General features: G+C 40.4%; 1 protein-coding gene across 5 annotated transcripts in view; it reads right to left on the minus strand.

Moving 5' to 3' along the window:
- MAP2K5 (mitogen-activated protein kinase kinase 5) overlaps positions 1-17,182 on the minus strand; it is a 239,809-nt gene that overhangs the window by 85,086 nt on the left and 137,541 nt on the right. For all 5 annotated transcript variants that reach the window (XM_081290299.1, XM_081290300.1, XM_081290301.1 and 2 more), the window contains one exon: positions 16,377-16,448. In XM_081290299.1, the coding sequence (XP_081146425.1) occupies positions 16,377-16,448 (72 nt within the window). The remainder of the gene's footprint in view (positions 1-16,376; positions 16,449-17,182) is intronic.

Raw genomic sequence — 17,182 nt, forward strand, 5'->3', positions numbered from 1 at the left:
TTTAAAACTAGGAAAAAACTCATTTGCTTATGAGTTGCACTGTATTTTCTTAATTAAATTTACTGAGTAAAATGGTTTAAGTTCAGCCAACCAATGACCTTTGTATGTAGATTTAGATTTATAAATAGGTTAACAGTTAAAGTAAAGGGGGAAAAAAGAATTGCAACAAAGCAAACAGATTAGGCTAAGCCAATAGAAATCTCTGCTCTCTTTATCATCTTTACAAAAGAAGCATTTAAATATAGACAGCTTAAGTCCAGTTTTAAAAAAGTATATTGAAAAATGTGTACCCACATAAGCGCCAGCAATTTATCAAAGGACTCTCACATCCTTTTCATTCCCAGGAGGGGAGCGGCTCATATTGTAAAAGATTTGGAAAAGCTTTATTTGTTTTTTGGGGGTGGTGGTAGACAAGAAGGAGGGAGAAGAGTCTAGTTAATGTTAAGTAAAAAAAAAAAAGTGCATTTTAATTCCAAACACCTAAGATTCAGCAAACTGCTGAATACTCCTTGTGGGACATTTATTTTATAAAAGGCAAAAAAAAAAAAAAAAGAATGCAGGGGAAGCAATCATCAGTTGGGACTACATTTAAATCACAGTATCCACTAACATCTCACTGCAAAATTATGAATGTTCCTTCCTGCCACCTAGTTAATCTTTGATTTGGCTATCCATAATCTATGAATTGCTTTTGGTTAGCAGCATTTGAATATGTTGGACTGTATAATTTAAATAATGTGCACACAGGTATGTGCACATGTGCGTGCCTGTGTGTGTGTAGTCACGACTGTCCAAAATACAACAGTGGCATGAAGGAAACCTTTCTATTTTAACAAAGTTAGGATACAAGATTTTTGTCTGCAAAGGAACAAAATGGCTTTGGTTGATCATAAAAACAATTAATGTCATGAAATTAAAAATGATAAAGAGAAAATATGTTGTAGCCAGAAAACAGTGCAGGATACAAACTCAGGACATGCTACTGGTGATCAAGTTGCTTACGTATAGAATATCAATCATGCAATGGGAGCAGTTTTAAATTTACAGTTACATTGGACTTTTTTTTTTTTTTTAGGTGCTGGGAATTGAACCCAGGGCCTGTGCACCAGAGGCAAGCACTCTACCAACTGAGCTATATCCCCAGTCCCTGAAGAAAAGTTTTTTGTTGTTATTCTTAATTTAGACATATTCTATGTTTCTCGGCAAAACTGCAAATTGAAAATAAGCATTTTCAATACAGCCAGTGATCTAGCTGAAGGAGGACTTTATAGTCTGAAATGTTCTAAAATTTGTTCTTAATTACCTTGTGCACATTTTATACAATTAAATTTCCATCTAAGGATTTTGCATTTAGATTGTGCACTGCAGTTAAACCTTCATTTCACAGAAATGCAGAAGCCACTTTGGAACATTCAGACACAGGGAAACTTTAAAAAATCAGACTTAACTACTGGATTATATAAAATTCCCCAGGTGAGATTTCGTCCCAAGACCAATTTACACAGTCCTACAGAAAGAGTTTAAATCATCTGAAACCATGCTGGTGAGGAACCATAATAAATATTAAATACCTCAAAATCGACTCTAAGATTCTACTTTTCTTCCCATGTATCAATTTCACTGTCCTCTTTCTGAATGGTTTAAAAACAATCCAAAGGATATAACAGCAATTTACCAGTGTTAAAGTGCTTTGGAGGTTAAACTGACAACAAAGAACACAGAAACACAAAGCATCTTGAAGTAGGGTTTCAATTAAATGTGGAGGATTTAGTAATGCAGGACCAAAAAAAAAAAAAAAAAAAAGGAGTTACAAATTAATTTAATCTTCTGCCTATAGTTTGCAGCTGCACTCCAAAGTGTCTAGGGCTTAAGAACAAAGCCTTGAAAGGCCTCAGAGTGAGGAAAGCTTCAATTTTTAATGTATAACGCCATTAGCTGATAACTTGTAGAATCTGCAACCCCTGCGGAGGGGTGTAACTGCGAGTAACAGAGTGGTGAAGTGACATATTTGTTCATGTCTACAACCATGAGGAAGAGGGTTATTACCAACACCATCAGCCAACAGGAACGTGCCCTAACAACCTTTGGGACCCTCCATATTATCAGTTCTCACTATAGCAAATATATTAAGACCAAAACCTAATTCACTTTAATTAAAGACAATTAGTTTGTTTTACTATTATTGCTTAACTTGTATATTATAATACATTGCAAATTAAAGACGGGATAATAAATATAATGAAAGCATCAAACTGTGTACAACTTTCTATCTATGCTTGGTGAATTAGCTTATCACTAATATCAATTTTAAAAAATTCATTATTAAAAGTGGTATGGAATATTTGACTTGAAAGAGAATTCAGTGGACTCACGCATATCTTTTCCTTATTCAATTTATACTTTTTTCTTTTTTGGCAGTACTGAGGATTGAACCCAGGCATGCCTTTTCCCTCACCTACATTCCAGGCACTTAAATTTTGAGACAGGACTGCCCAAACTGGCCTTGAACTTGCCATCTTCCTGGGCAATTATAAGTGTGTACCTCTGTAACCTGCTTTACTTATTTTCACATAACACTTTCCTACAAACTCTAAGGATTTCTTCAACATAAACAGAATTATGGCCCAATGGAGGTACCAGAAGCTTAATTAATTTGCCCAAGGTCATTCTGTAAGTTGGCGGCAAAGCTTGTTAAATTACTACAATGCTGGGCTCTACAGATGTTTTGGCAATGGCAAAGGACCCTGTCGGCAAGGGCCCTGGAGACTTCCAGTGCAGTGGGTGAGCCACAGCAAATAACTCATTATGCCTGTACGGAAGTGCCAAGTCCTCCTGAGAGCTTGTAAATAACATTTTTTTTCCTTTGTGTAGAAAGAGCCTGAATGTGAGCTTCCCATCAGCAGTAGTCCTTCCTATGTGCCAACATTTTAAAAAGATTCACTCATCTTCACCAGAGTCTACTGATATAGTGAATTTATTTTAACTTAAGCAGCTCAAACACAGTAGCACAAAGAAATAAATCAAGCACTTCTCAATCACTCAGCCTTCAGCATTCTATCCCAGATTACTAAGAATAATGGAGAAAAGACAGTATTAGAAATAAATGTTTCTAATACAGTGTTTTTTTTTTTAATTAGAAATGGGCTTATTATAGTGGACACTTAAGCAGGGAGAGGGCAACAGTAATTCACAAGTACAATATCCTAATGCTGTTCCTTTAATTGCTTTATTTGTTTCACTATTAAAAATGATTGCTTGCTGTGGTCCAACCGTGAATACTGAAAAGCATGATGCATTGAGGTCTCAACCTGGGCAAACTGTACCTAAACTTACACTTTATTGCAGCTTAGTTCACAATCTTCACCTAATATAGGGTTAGATCCCAGTGCAGCAGGAGGATAAATCATCCTGGAATATTACTCCGGCAAAGTTTAGCTGTGACTGGAGCATATGTGCTTTCGAGCCACTGAAGCAAAGGCCCATAAAATACACTAATTACTGGAAGTTATGGTCACTGAGTGATTGATAGCGCTCTGCAAGGCAACTTCCTCATTTTCAGCTCTTCTGACGGGGCTCATCCGCCACATAGCAATTATTAATTCATGACCCACCCCTCAGGCACTAGTACCTTTACTTCTAATTCTCCTGCTACCAAACTACTGCTACTGCTGGACACTGTCTTTCTTCATTCTGATGGCTGGGTAAGGATGATAAAAAGTAGATTTCATGCTAAATGCTATTGTTGTGAATCTTTAAACGTTGCTGGGTCCTCCTAACCCTGCTGTCCCCAAGCACATAATTCTCTTTCCTCTCCCATAATGCTATTGTGCTTGCATCATTTTCTTTTTCTCCTTAAAAAGTGTGTGTGTGTGTGTGTGTGTGTACATACACGCATATATATGTATGTATGTGTATATGTGCTCATGTTTGCGTGTGTGTGCCTGTGCTTAACTACCTCAGACCCCAAAATCTGGATGAACAACTTTTAGGTTGAATACTATGTTTAAAGGCAATACATAATTTCAACTAGGCCATAGTAAATATAAGGCAGTTAATTGTTAGAAGAAGAGGAGGAGGAAGAAGAGGGGGAAGAAAAGGAGGAAGAAGAGGAAGAAGAGAAAGAAGAGGAGGAAGAAGAGGAGGAGGAAGAAGAGGAAGAGGAGGAAGATGAAGAAGAGGAAGAAGAGGAGGAGGAGGAGGAGGAGGAAGAGGAGGAAGAGGAGCAGGAGGAGGAGGAGGAGGGAAATCCCTGCATCTAAAAAGACTACTTCTGTAGTTCTGCAGATACTAATTGTTCCATGTTGATTTTCATCAGTCACTCTACTCAGAGCAATGCTAATTAAAATATCTGGGTATATAACTAAATCTCTAAAAGTCACTTAAAAACAACTGCAAAGGTCTCTTTTGATGGCATTCTATGCATTAGAGGAGATTCAGTGAAAGACTCTGAATTAAAGAGAGATAAAGTTCAATGGTGATGGGTGAAAGCATGCATTTTACTTTTCTAGTAGAAAAATCAATGTTCTCCCAATGTTTGCACAGCTCTGAATGCAGTGCTGAGGGTGGTTTTCCTGTCTGGAATCTGAATGGTGCAACAGATGAGTAAGTGGAACTCTCACCTGTCTGTCTTTTTTCAGGACTTGGCTCACATCTTTCCTCCTGTCCTTCCCCTTCTGTCAGAAGTTAGTCATGAAGATTCTGGCCACAATTTTGTGGACAAATTTATACCATTCCCTGCTCATACCATTCTCTGGGGAGTGTATCACATCTTACCTGGTAAGACTCCTAGCATTCTACATCTTCCTGTATCTCTAATGGCTGGCAACATTTAACCTAAGAGCAAATTCTAAACTTTTATGTTCTCCATGACACCAGAAGCATCTATTTTGCAGTAGGATGACAAAGGCCTTGGCTGGTTATGACAAACCCCCTGATGGTGACACCTCGTGGAGCCTGGAGCCTGGTGGTGTGTGAATGCTTCTGTGCCACAGGGCCTTAGTGACCATGGTACACCAACTCGTCTGTATTAGTGTTTGACAGTCTTAACTGACAAGATTTCTTGCTTAGGAATCACTGCTTAGACTGATCAGTAGCTACCACTTCTACACATTTAAGCATTGTGATTCAGAGGACTTATTTCTTATTAAAGGCTAATGGGTCACAAGAAGGGAAAAGATTAGAGTTAACTACCTCCACACCCACCCCATATGCTTAATTCATTAACCATTTGAATCCTCAAAATAGGAATTATTTTGAGTCAGGCTTGGTGGCCCATGTCTATAATCCCTGTGACTTGGGAGGCTGAGACAGATGGATCTTGAGTTTGAGGCCAGCTTCAGCAATTTAGTGAGACCCTGTTTCAAAATTAACAACAACAACAACAACAACAACAAAACAACAAATAAAAAGGGCTGGAGGTGCAGCTTCATGGTAGAGTGCTCTGGGTCAATTCCCAGGACAAAAAAAAAAAAAAAAAAATTAAGAAATGATACTCCTTTAAGATAGCAATGTCATGTTGACCTGTATTCTCTGACAGGGCAGAGACATAGCTCTGTGGGCTTCCACATCTAAACTGCTCTTTGGAGTGGTGCAACTGTGAATATCTGAGAAAACGTGAGTGTTGAGGTCTAGTCTATTGAGCTCAACATGATCTACACTTATATTTCAAGACATGCAAAGTTGAGGGAGTCACAATCGGGTATGGCCTCAGTATGTGCTGCTGCACAGTTGAACGCTGTCCTCCAAACTCACCCATTCATCAAAACTTCGCTCAGGCAACATCCCTTCCAGAAAGCCTTCTGCATTGTGTTTCTGGAGATGGTCTTAACAGATCTACCTTTCGCTGTTTTATAAAGTGACCCTGTTATTTCCTCATTAAACAGGCTATGTTGTGACCAACAGATTGTGGCAGGAGTGATCTGTGAAATTTCTGAAGCTTTAACATCACAGCATAGAACACCAGGCACTGGAAGCCCAAGCTGGCCATGAGAAGTGAAGGAGAGAGTGTGCAAGAGACAGACTGAGCGAGCCTGAGTGAGGGTGAGCAGCACAGGGAGACAGACAGGCCCCAGCCTCTCCCGGCCTCCACCAAGGCACGATGGTGCAGGTGAAGCTATTGTGGGTCTTTCATCCTTAACCACTATCTGGCTGCAGTCTCAAGAGAAGCCCCTGATGCTCGTAAGGTGGGTGAGCCCTGCTAGAATTCCTGACCCACAGAATCCGGAGTAAATGAGTGGTTGTTATTTTAAGCCACTAATTTGGGGTAATGGATAACCGGAATGCCCTCCCTAACTCTGAGGTTAGTGCTCACGCTCACCAGCCCAGTCCTGTGAGCATCCACTGCACTTCTACTTCTCTCTCCCCCCACTAGTCAAGGAGCTCCTGAGGGCAAAGTCTGGACTCTTACTGCCCACACAAGGTACCCCTGGATAAATGTTTACTGACTAGATGGAATTCTGGCCTGCCCATTTCCTAGCAGAGTAGACACATTGGAGATTAGGTTCATTTTTGTGTTTCTTTTAGTGTGAGGTGTAAGCCTATGAGAAGCAGTCTTGACCCACTGCTGAGCCACAACAAGCCTGTCCTTGCTTTTATCTAATTTCTGGCTCGTTTACATTTACCATTCATCTCCTCTTTTTCCAACTACTTGATCAACTTCCTTTCTGTAGCATAATGGAAGAAGCAGACTAATCCACACGTCAGGAAACCTGACTACTGGAGCTCCAGGTCCAGTCACTTAACCTTTCTGGAAAAGTCTTTTCTAGATTTTTCTCTGGATCTCAGTGTCCTCGTTTGCAAAATGGGAACTTTGATGCTAATAATGTGGAACCACCTTCAATGACTCAAATTACTAATTTTTCAGTCATTTCCCATCACAGTGGGGAGAAGCTTACATGAGATAATGAATATCAAATGGCTTTGTTAAGTGTTATGTACATGTCAAGTGTTGTGTTGCCATCCTTCTTATTAGACTGACATTGAGAAAGAGAATGTCAACTGTCAACAGCTTGGAGGAGAGGAAAGAGCACAAGCCTTCACACGAGAAGGCCTCATTCCACTTCTCTCCTGCACGGTACAGGCTGTGGACAGTACCCACATCACGTTCCTTCTCTCCCTCACTAGTAAAGGGAGTGATTTACCAAGTTCCACAGTCTTTCTTTAGTTAAAAACTTCCTAGTCTCTAAACAAAAGATGAGGTGTGTAAAATAATTTCCTAAATAAACACTAGAGAAAAAGATGAAGTTATTTTTATCCAATTCAAACCAAAGTATGCAATATTGCCTGTAGGATCTTCAAAAGGATTTTTTGAAAAACTATGAATTGTGTCTCTCTTTTTAAAAATATTTTAAAATTATGCATGGACACAATATCTTTATTTTGTTTATTCATTTTTATGTGGTGCTGAGGACTGAATCCAGTGCTTCACATATGCGAGGCAAGCGCTCTGCCACTGAGCCACAACCCCAACTCTTCAAAAGGATTTTTAAAAATCAACTGTTAAGTAATGGGATTTGAATATTGATAGAATTCTAGGAGAAGATGTTGTTACCACTGGATATCCCCAAGTTAGCCACAGGAGCTCCCCAAATTATCAACGACTTGTGGAATTTTCAGGTTGACAGATATCACTAGAAGACTGGTTCCTCATCTTTTAGATCATACCTCAAAAGTAACCCCACAACAGTTTCTCCCATCTAGCCTTTTAACCTGGTGGCTGCCAAGCCCCAACTGTCAAACACCCCTTTTAAAATGTGGGCTCCATGGAAGTAGGGATTTTTGTCAATTTTGTTTATAGCAGGGTCCCCAGCAACAGGACCTGCCATATAGTAGGCACTCAACAAATATTTGCTGAGTAAATAAATGAATAAATGACTACGCAATTATCCAACCACAGCCATCTCTTCTACAAAGAATTACTTCTAACAAAAATAATTTGGTTGAGGATGTAGTTCAGTAATCGAGTGCTTACCTAGCATATGTGAAGACCTGAGTTCAACCCCCAGTACAAAAAAGAGGAAAGAAGAAAAAAAGAAATAACTGGTCAGTTATTTAACTACTTAAATGACCCCAGGGATGGAACATTTTCACTTCCCAAGGCAGATGATCACACTGCTGAGCAGAAAGAGCCCAGGGATCTATGCACTAGAAGATACTTTCTATTGAACAGAATGCCACAGGTCTTGTCTGTTTTTGTTTCTGAATATCAAACGGCTTTGTTAAGTGTTATGTACATGTCAAATGTCATAAAAGCCAGCTTGCTTCTTCTCTACTGACAAGCTCATGAAGATGGGTTGTCAAATGCCAATACTGTCTCCTCTTTATTTCCTTATTCTTCATATCAAGACTGTCAACTCAATGTTTTTTAAGACTCCAAGTTTGGTGTGTTTGTGTGTATATGTGATGAGGGCATGTGCTATTGGAAAAACTTTAAAATCAGCTTGAAATCCATCAAAATAATAAAACGCTTAGCTGGGACTGCTAGCACCTGCTTCAGCTTGTTTTGTCAATCTCATGGTTGTTCCCAGTAGCTCCAAGCACAAAGCAAGCCCAACAATGCAGCATTCAGGGGGGGCACTTCACTGTGTCTGCAGCTTCACACTCACTGTGATCACTGACAACCTCGGAGAAGGGGCATTCAGGCATGGTAATCTGAGACAGCTGGGCCCCTTCACAAACCTCAAAAAGGACTGAACTAGTCAATCCATCATCTGCCAAAGGTCATTTTAACGGCTCCTTTTTGCAGTTAGTTACACAAAATTTTAGACCTCAAGCCCCCAAAATGACAATGTAAAAAAACCAAGTAGAGACATAATTATAGAAAGGGGAGTAGGAGTGTGGGACAGAGTGACAGAAACTGTGCATGCTCTTTTCCTTCACGTTCTTCAATGGAAGGACAGAAGGGCCCACAACAAGGACTCCAGAACCACCTCCTCCCTACTTTCCTACTCAGTCTTCTGTGGATGTTTCTTTTCTCTTTGGACCCTTTGATGGCTTTCAGCAAAAGCTTCTGATCAACAGGTAAGCTGTCTCACTAGTTGGGGCAGCAGACGGAACAATATCATAAGATTTAATTTCTGTTCACAAACTTGAAAATATTTGGTACTGGGAATTGAACCCAGGGTGCTTTACCACTGAACTACATCCCCAGCCCTTTGTAAAAAACATTTGGAGACAGTGCCTTACTAAGTTGCTGAGGCTGGCCTTGAACGTGTTATCCTCCTGCCTCAGCCTCCCAACTTGTGGGGATTATAGGCATGTACCACCATACCCAGCTCCTTGAAAGTAATTTTTTAAATTAAGAGAAGAAAATATTAGTATCTGAGGGAATCACACTAAATGCCAAATTTTTATGGTCTAGAAAAGCTGACAGCAGCCACTCACAGGGCATCCAGAGTCATCCGTCATCCTGAGACCAGGTTCACAATCTATAAGGGGGTTAGAATGGGAAAAAAGCCATAGCTGGAGACCCACTGTTTTTTTGTTTTTCCTGTTGTTTTTCTGTAGCGGGTGGAATGGGTTCTTCTGTGTATTTGAAGGCAGGATCCAAACTTAGATGATGCCTCATAATCCTTTACTTGGTAAGCCTTCAGTACATATAGGACGCTGCATCAAAGAGAAGCTGACTGTCGTTGAAGTAATGTTACAGGGTTGTTACTGTTAAATGACAATGTTACAGAAGTGTCATTCTTGTTATAAAAGAAACTAGAATATTGAAATATTTTAATACTTTTTTCAAAATGTGTGTTTATTATCATTGTTTATCTGAAGAAGAGGAAACTGAGGCCCGGAGAGAAAGTTAAGTGATGTGGCCAAGGTTCCAGTACTTACACTGGCAGAGGTGGATTTTGAATCTGGGTCTGCTTCTTTGGCAAACAGAAAGTGCTTCTTCACATGCACATGAATGTCAGAAGAGGAAGACATTACTTTCAGCTGTAGAGATGAGTGTTGGCATCCCAAAGATGGGTATTTAAATTGTGTCTTGGGAAGATGAAGAAAAAATCACATTCTGTGCAGAGATAACAGCACAGTGTTCCATGGATTTATTTTTAACATCGTAAAGGTGACTCAAAAACTCAAGAAAAACTCTTTTGTCAAAAACAATAGAACCTATAAAAATCTTCAGAAGATGGTGTTACTTTGATGACACTGACATTGTGTGGTTCTCTAAATATGTTCTTCACCTATCTCGAGACAGTTTTTCTAAGCCATGGTCCCAGCTTTCATCATTTAACACATCATTCAAACCACTTCAATAAAACAGTGCTCATGCTGAAGAGGGGCCTCACAGGACTAGATGACACACCAATTAACCAAGCACATCGAGCCAGATTGCTCTGTGCCTGGGACTCAGGAGACTGGCGTAGAGAGGCAGCAAACAAAGGCACAAAGAGCAAGGATCTAAGTGAAAAGAGCAAATGCGTGTGCTAAAGATGGGGCTTTCAGCCTGACTCCTGTGGAAAAGTCTGTCAGAAGATTATTTGCCACCAACCTTAATAAGGTTTATAATAACCCGCCAGAGAGAATCACAAACCAGAACATGCACTTGGGAGAGTACTCTGTGAGAACAAGACTATTACAGCCTGGCCTGGTGCCTTTTTAACGCACATGCCTCATCCTGGGTGCTGCAAATGCAAGGCTGGAGGAGGGTAGGTGACTTAGGCCTCCACTCAAGAAGGGACATCTGAGAATCCAGCTCTTGCACACAGGACTCTCTATTTTTCACCTACAGACTGATGTTGTGACACAAATGACACAAGAATAGAAATGGATCAATTGGTTAGTAAAAAACCGGAATAGGACCCTGCTCAAACCATTCTCTGGGAGGAGAGATAAGCACTGAGCTGCCTGTGAAACCAGGAAGTGGTGCGCTAAGGTGTTTGAGGCACCCCATCCCTAAGGATTAAATAGACCTCTCGAACTTGGCAAAACAGAGCCCTTATTTAAATTTACCAAAGTTCATTTTCATCTTAACTACCAGGGTGAAAAGCCCTAGAAATCACCCAAATGAATCCATGAGAGCTTTCTAGAAGAGGCAAATTCTGGCAAAGGATTTAACCCTTCAGTTTGAGTTCAGGACTTTTATAGTCTTATTAGTGGTATCACTTCTCTTTCTCTCTTTCTTTTTTTGCACTGGGGACTGAACCTAGGGGTGTTCTACCACTGAGCTAAATCCCAGTCCTTTTTTTTATTCTGAGGTTTCCCTAAATTGCCCAGGCTGCCTTGAGCTTATTATCCTCCTGCCTCAGCCTCCCAAGTAGTTGGGATTACAGGCATGTGCCTGCCCCCCCACCTGGCTCCACACTGATTGTTGTTGTGATGTGACATTTCAAAGAAGAACTGCAATTCCACAGGAGTTCCCTTCCCCATTACATAATGAGTATGCACAAACCTCATGTATGGCAACCACTTTAATTTGACTTCATAACTAATCCATAGGAGGAAAACCACAACATGTTTAAAGGTCTGAGTATAAAACCGTAAATACACAACAGAAAGTCCCCCCCACCTCAAACTGACATGCTTGACTTAGGCCAAATGTTTTCATTTTTCCCTTTCTGAGGGATAATTTTCATCTTTATTTACTTTTGCCAATTCCAAATACTTCATACAGCTAACAAGCATCCTGGAGGAAGACCCCTCTACCCTGTGAACAGAGGGTGCAAAACTGAGTAGAGGCAGGGGCAATTCAGTTCTCGGAGGTGTATCTGTCGGGCGCAGTGGTGCATACCTGGAATCCCAGCAGCTTGGGAGGCTGAGGCAGGAGGATTGTGAGTTCAAAGCCAGGCTCAGCAACTTAGAGAGGACCTAAGCAACTCAGTGAGACCCTGTTTCTAAATAAAATATAAAAAGGACTGGAGTTGTGGCTCAGTGGTTAAGTGCTCCAGGTTCAATCCCTAGCACCAAAAAAAAAAAAAAAAAAAAAAAAGATAGGTCTGGTATTAAAGATTCTTTACTTAAGGCACAAATGTATCTATTATTATTATTATTATTATTATTATTATTATTTTATTATTTATTTTTTTGGTGGCATGAAGCATCATCTCTTAAGAAGAGAGTGTGGTGAGAGACCTTGTTCTGGCTCCCCAGGGGACTCTGACAGCACATTAACAAGGGAAGGGGCAGTAGGAAGAAGGCAGGCAGGGGTGACCTGCGTTATTTTAGGAGTTTAAAACAATGAAGGCAACCTCTGATTCTGGCATCACCAAAGCTCAGAGGTAAGAATTGTGGAATTGGGGGAAGGCTTGCTAGAAAGAGGGAGAAGGGATAGAATATTCTGGCCTCCCTTTTGTCTCTATTTGATTCTTGGATAATTTGGGGGAAATTCTATTGCTCAGTTAGTTTCCTATGTTTTTATCCAGTTCTGGACTCACCACGGGTACCTAAGGAAGGAAACTGGCTGACTCAGAACACTCAGAACAGTCTGGACACAAGCGGGCAGTGAACCTGTGCTGGTGAGACCTAGCCGGCTTTGACATCTGACCTCTTAATGGTATCGGAGCATCCACCCAGGAGTGTGCTGGGGGCTGGGGCAGGGGTCTCCATCTTTTCCCTCTTTCTCCTAGTAGTGCATCCATTCAAGGCCCACTCCATGCCAACTCCTTTGTAATCCCCACCCCCACCCCTTGGTTCAGAGTCCTTCATAAACACTGGGACCAAGGCTCACAGTGCTCCAGCCTTTGGGTGGCTTCCTCCTCCCCCAGAAGTAGCTCTCCTTAGCTCTATGTGCCCCCTGAGGGCCTGCCTTGTGGCAACTGCTTAAGTAAGAATTACTGAATGAATGAGTTTCTCCTCTTTATAGCTCATACATAGAAAGGGAATCTTGTTCTAAAAGTGAGAACAAACAGAAGAAATACGATTCTTGAAAGTGCCGACTGTGTTTCACGGTGCAATTTGTTCCTCAGATTTTTAAATGCTTTTGCCACTCACGTTTCTGACAACCATGATTCTAAACAGGATTTACCACACCTATGGCCAAGCATACTTTGGTAAGCAAATGAAGAACCTCAGCCTTTAAGTAATTCTTTGGACTAACTTCCCAATGCCTTCAGGTAATGTTCTCATTACTTGGGCTCCTCTGGGCCTCTCTTGTAATCTTCATTACTGAATCATCCACCATGTCTGCTCTATGGATTCAAATGCTCCTTCTTCTCTTCCCTATCACATGCTTTTCTTTACCTTGGACCCTCCCTACCTAAATATGGTATAAAACATGCCACGGGCTTCATTGTGTTCTCTAATGGCTTACTGGCCTACTACTTAGGTGGGTCAGCCGTGGTCACTTGCTGGTCTGGTGGGTCAGAAGCTCCTGGAGGGCAGGGGCTACAATGCCAAGCTGGCTTTTGAAGGCATTAAGCTTCCTGTACCAAGAGGTGCTCCACAAGCCTTGGTGATGATCATAATTAGATTCCTCTTCACACCCTACAGTATCTCCTCCTCCTGCTCTCACACCCACCCCTTAGCACCCATTTTAAAACACAGGGCGCATCAGAAGGCTGTTGTCTCTTGGCCCTCACTCCCCCCACCTGGTCATCTTACTCTACATTTCTCTGCAGCATGCTCCTTCTGGCATCTGGATGTTTCACATTCAACACTGACATTTTCAGTTCCCTGTACCTAATACTTTTTGATCTTACAAATTCTGTTTTCTTCAATGTTCTAGAGACTAATAGTTTGCCTCCAGGATAAAGGAATATGATCAATGAAATCCCAAACATATTGATGGTAATCTTCACAAAAGTCTCTCTCTCTCTTTTTTTAGAGAGAGAGAGGGAGAGAGAGAGAGAGAGAGAGAGAGAGAAAATTTTTTAATATTTATTTTTTAGTTTTTGGTGGACACAACAGCTTTATTTTATTTTTATGTGGTGCTGAGGATTGAACCCAGCGCCCTGCGCTTGCCAGGTGAGTGCGCTACTGCTTGAGCCACATTCCCAGCCCCAAAGTCTCTTTTTATTATCCACTACATTCCCAGTACCTAGCAAAATATTGGTAGATGTGTATTACAATATGCAACATAAATAAATATAAATGTTAATTTATTTGGCATGTACCTTCCTATCTACCTAAACTGACCTCCTTGTTTCTGTGCTTGCACCTTTGCAATTGTACTCCACGGAGCACTCAGTGATCCTTTGAAAATAATCTAAGTCAGATCATTTACTCTCCCAGTAACAGTTGAAGTCCTCAGCACAGCCTCTGAGGTTATATATGATGTGGCCCCTGGCTACTGCTCTGAATTTATTTTTTTTCTTGCTAACTCCACTCCAGTCACACTAGTCTCTCTGCTTTCTTACATGTGCCAAGTGCACTCCATCTTGTGCCTTTGCACCTGCTCTTACCAAGTGGCATTCAAGTCCCTGATCTAATGGTACTTCAGAGAGGACTGTCTGCTTTCTTTTCCTTTATAGGACTCATCACCACTTGACAAGCTACATATTTAGTTGTCACTTTGCTTTCTATCTTTGCTTTCATGCCCCACCCCTCACCAAATGTCCTCCAGGAGAGCCAAGACCTGAGTGTCCTCTCAATACTCTATCCCCACTGCCCCTGCAGCAGGCACAGCAGGAGCTCAAGACAGGAATACAAAAGTGAGTGAGGAAGGGTGAATGGTGAACATTTATATGTGCTCTGAGTCTGAACCTATCAGTGATGCTCTCTTACAGTATTCTGTGCCCCTGTGGCTAAGCCATGCCAGGGTACAGCCCTGTCTTAGTCACATAGCTCTACAGTTGTGTGAAAGTTAAGGAAAAACAGCAGAATGAGCAGCAGTGGAGTTAGTCTAAAAAGGGTCTTAAAGATCTTATTTTACATATGAAGGAAACTAGTAGCAAAGCGGGAACTGCATACTGCCCCACCCCACCCCACCCCACATACATGTGTGATATGACTACACTAGAATGAGACGGTCTTCCATTCCAGCCTGGGATGCTCATCTCTATACCATGTAACCTCTCAATGTTCTACACTCTATCTGGTCATTTATAAAATATAATCAGTGATGATGTTTTAAAATATGCAAAAGGAAATTATATAATGGCAAGACCTGAGTCCCACAAATCAAAAGAACTACTTTCCACTGAAAGCTAGAACAAGACCTTCAGGATTCTGTTGGGAGACAGTCCTGAGATCCATCCACCATTATGGCTAACCTCTGAGCTGATGCACAAATACTGTATTTCTTCTTTGACTCCCTTTTATAGAGAAACAGAAGAATAAGGTTTAGTATAAACACTGAACCCTTTATTTTTGCTTTCTTTCTACCATGCAGGTGAATTAAGTCTATAAAGATATTTCCCTATAAATGCAATGGAATTCATGCATTACAAAAAGTCACAGAAGGGGCTGGGGATGTGGCTCAAGCGGTAGCGTGCTCGCCTGGCATGCGTGCGGCCCGGGTTCGATCCTCAGCACCACATACCAACAAAGATGTTGTGTCCGCCGAAAACTAAAAAATAAATATTAAAAAAATTCTCTCTGTCTCTCACTCTCACTCTCCCTCTTTCTTTAAAAAAAAAAAGTCACAGAAAAAGTATTTGACCTAAAAAAAGTGATAATATTGTTAACGCAACTCTATGATCTTAATTAAAGACTCCTTTCTACTTTTAAGAAAGTCTTCCTTTATCTCAATCAATGTAGTTGAGAAATAATCTTGAAGCACTGGAGAATACCTGGGTTTTATAATACTGTAATTCAAATTGAACCACATGTCCTTCTAATATAAGTCATATGGTCACTTTATAGACCTCAGCATAGAAATCTAGTGGGGCTGTACCTACCACACTAAGATAAAGTCCATTCTAAATACAGCAATGAAGGGTAAAGACATAAAATTATGTTACATACATGTGTCCCTCCACACCCATCACATTACAGCCCCCCCCCCCAAACGTGATAGCACTATATTGGAACAAGGTGTCCCCCCCTCACCCCTTTTAAAAAAACAAATACAAAGGACTTGTACATCCAAGTAAGTAGGCTGTAAGTTGGGGTGTTATATTCGAACAGGATAGCATCACATAGCATTTTAATGGAGTCCCTCTTTTAGCATAGAGGTTCTCCAGAATTAGTGGGTATGGGGTTCACCCAGAGAACATGTTAAACGTGCAGATTCTTAAGAGATTGGGATTTAACTAGTCTTGGATGGGGCTGGGGAACCTGTATTTTTAACAAGCACTTTGGATATTTCTTACACAGGCAATCTATGAGAAATAGTGCTTTAGAATTATCCAAAGACAGTTCAATATCGAAATAAGAACTTTAGAGAGTCAAACTCTTACATATATACATAACACACTGAAGGTTTATTTTATTTTGTCCCTCCTGATAGAACATATTAACACAGACATTCATAGAAGTATCTGGTTGTAGCAACAACATACCTCCATGAAAGAGATTCCTAAGCTCCAGACATCAGAGTGTATTCCATACTGCTCCCCTGAAATTCTTTCAGGCTGTAAGAAAACAGAAAGGAGTCTGTGAGCTGATGTAAGTTACTTCAGGAAACATAAACTGAACACAAGCTCGGCTAAGATGGGAAGCCTCCAACATCTGCACAGCAAAACAATTTCACACATTCGTGTATATGTACATGTACATATTATATAGAGAATATGTAGAAATTTTCTTTCTGTACATATATATGTATGCATTTATAGAGGTATATATGTATGAGTATATGTTTTATATATATATATATATAATATATGTATATTTTTTTCTTGATCCTCTATACAGTCTCTGTGGAAAAAAAATATTATTCCTATTTCACAAATAAAGAAAATCAAAGTTCCAATTAGTGAATTACTATGGCAGCCACCTAAACTAGCAAATGAGCTGAGACCTAAACCCAGGTCTTCTCCCTCCAAGTCTAGTAGTCTTAACTGAGGAGTGACAAATTACACAAAATTATACAATATTACTATTTACTTGCATTTTGGTAGATAAGTCTTGAAGACTAGAGTTTAGAAAATTTTGATTTTTTTTATTTGGAAATAATTTCAAACTTACAGGGAAGGGGAAAAAATAAGACTAGTGTAAAAAACATCTACATTTCCTTTTCCTAGATTCACCAACTGTTCAATGATTTATTTCACTTACCAGGGTTTCTTTTGATACGAATCAAGGAATAGTTTGGAAACTTGGGACATTTGGTCCTCCATTCAAGATGTGTAGAGACACCTGGTTT

The sequence above is a fragment of the Spermophilus citellus genome (assembly GCF_964194105.1).
Source record: "Spermophilus citellus genome assembly, chromosome: 4".
NCBI lineage: Eukaryota > Metazoa > Chordata > Mammalia > Rodentia > Sciuridae > Spermophilus > Spermophilus citellus.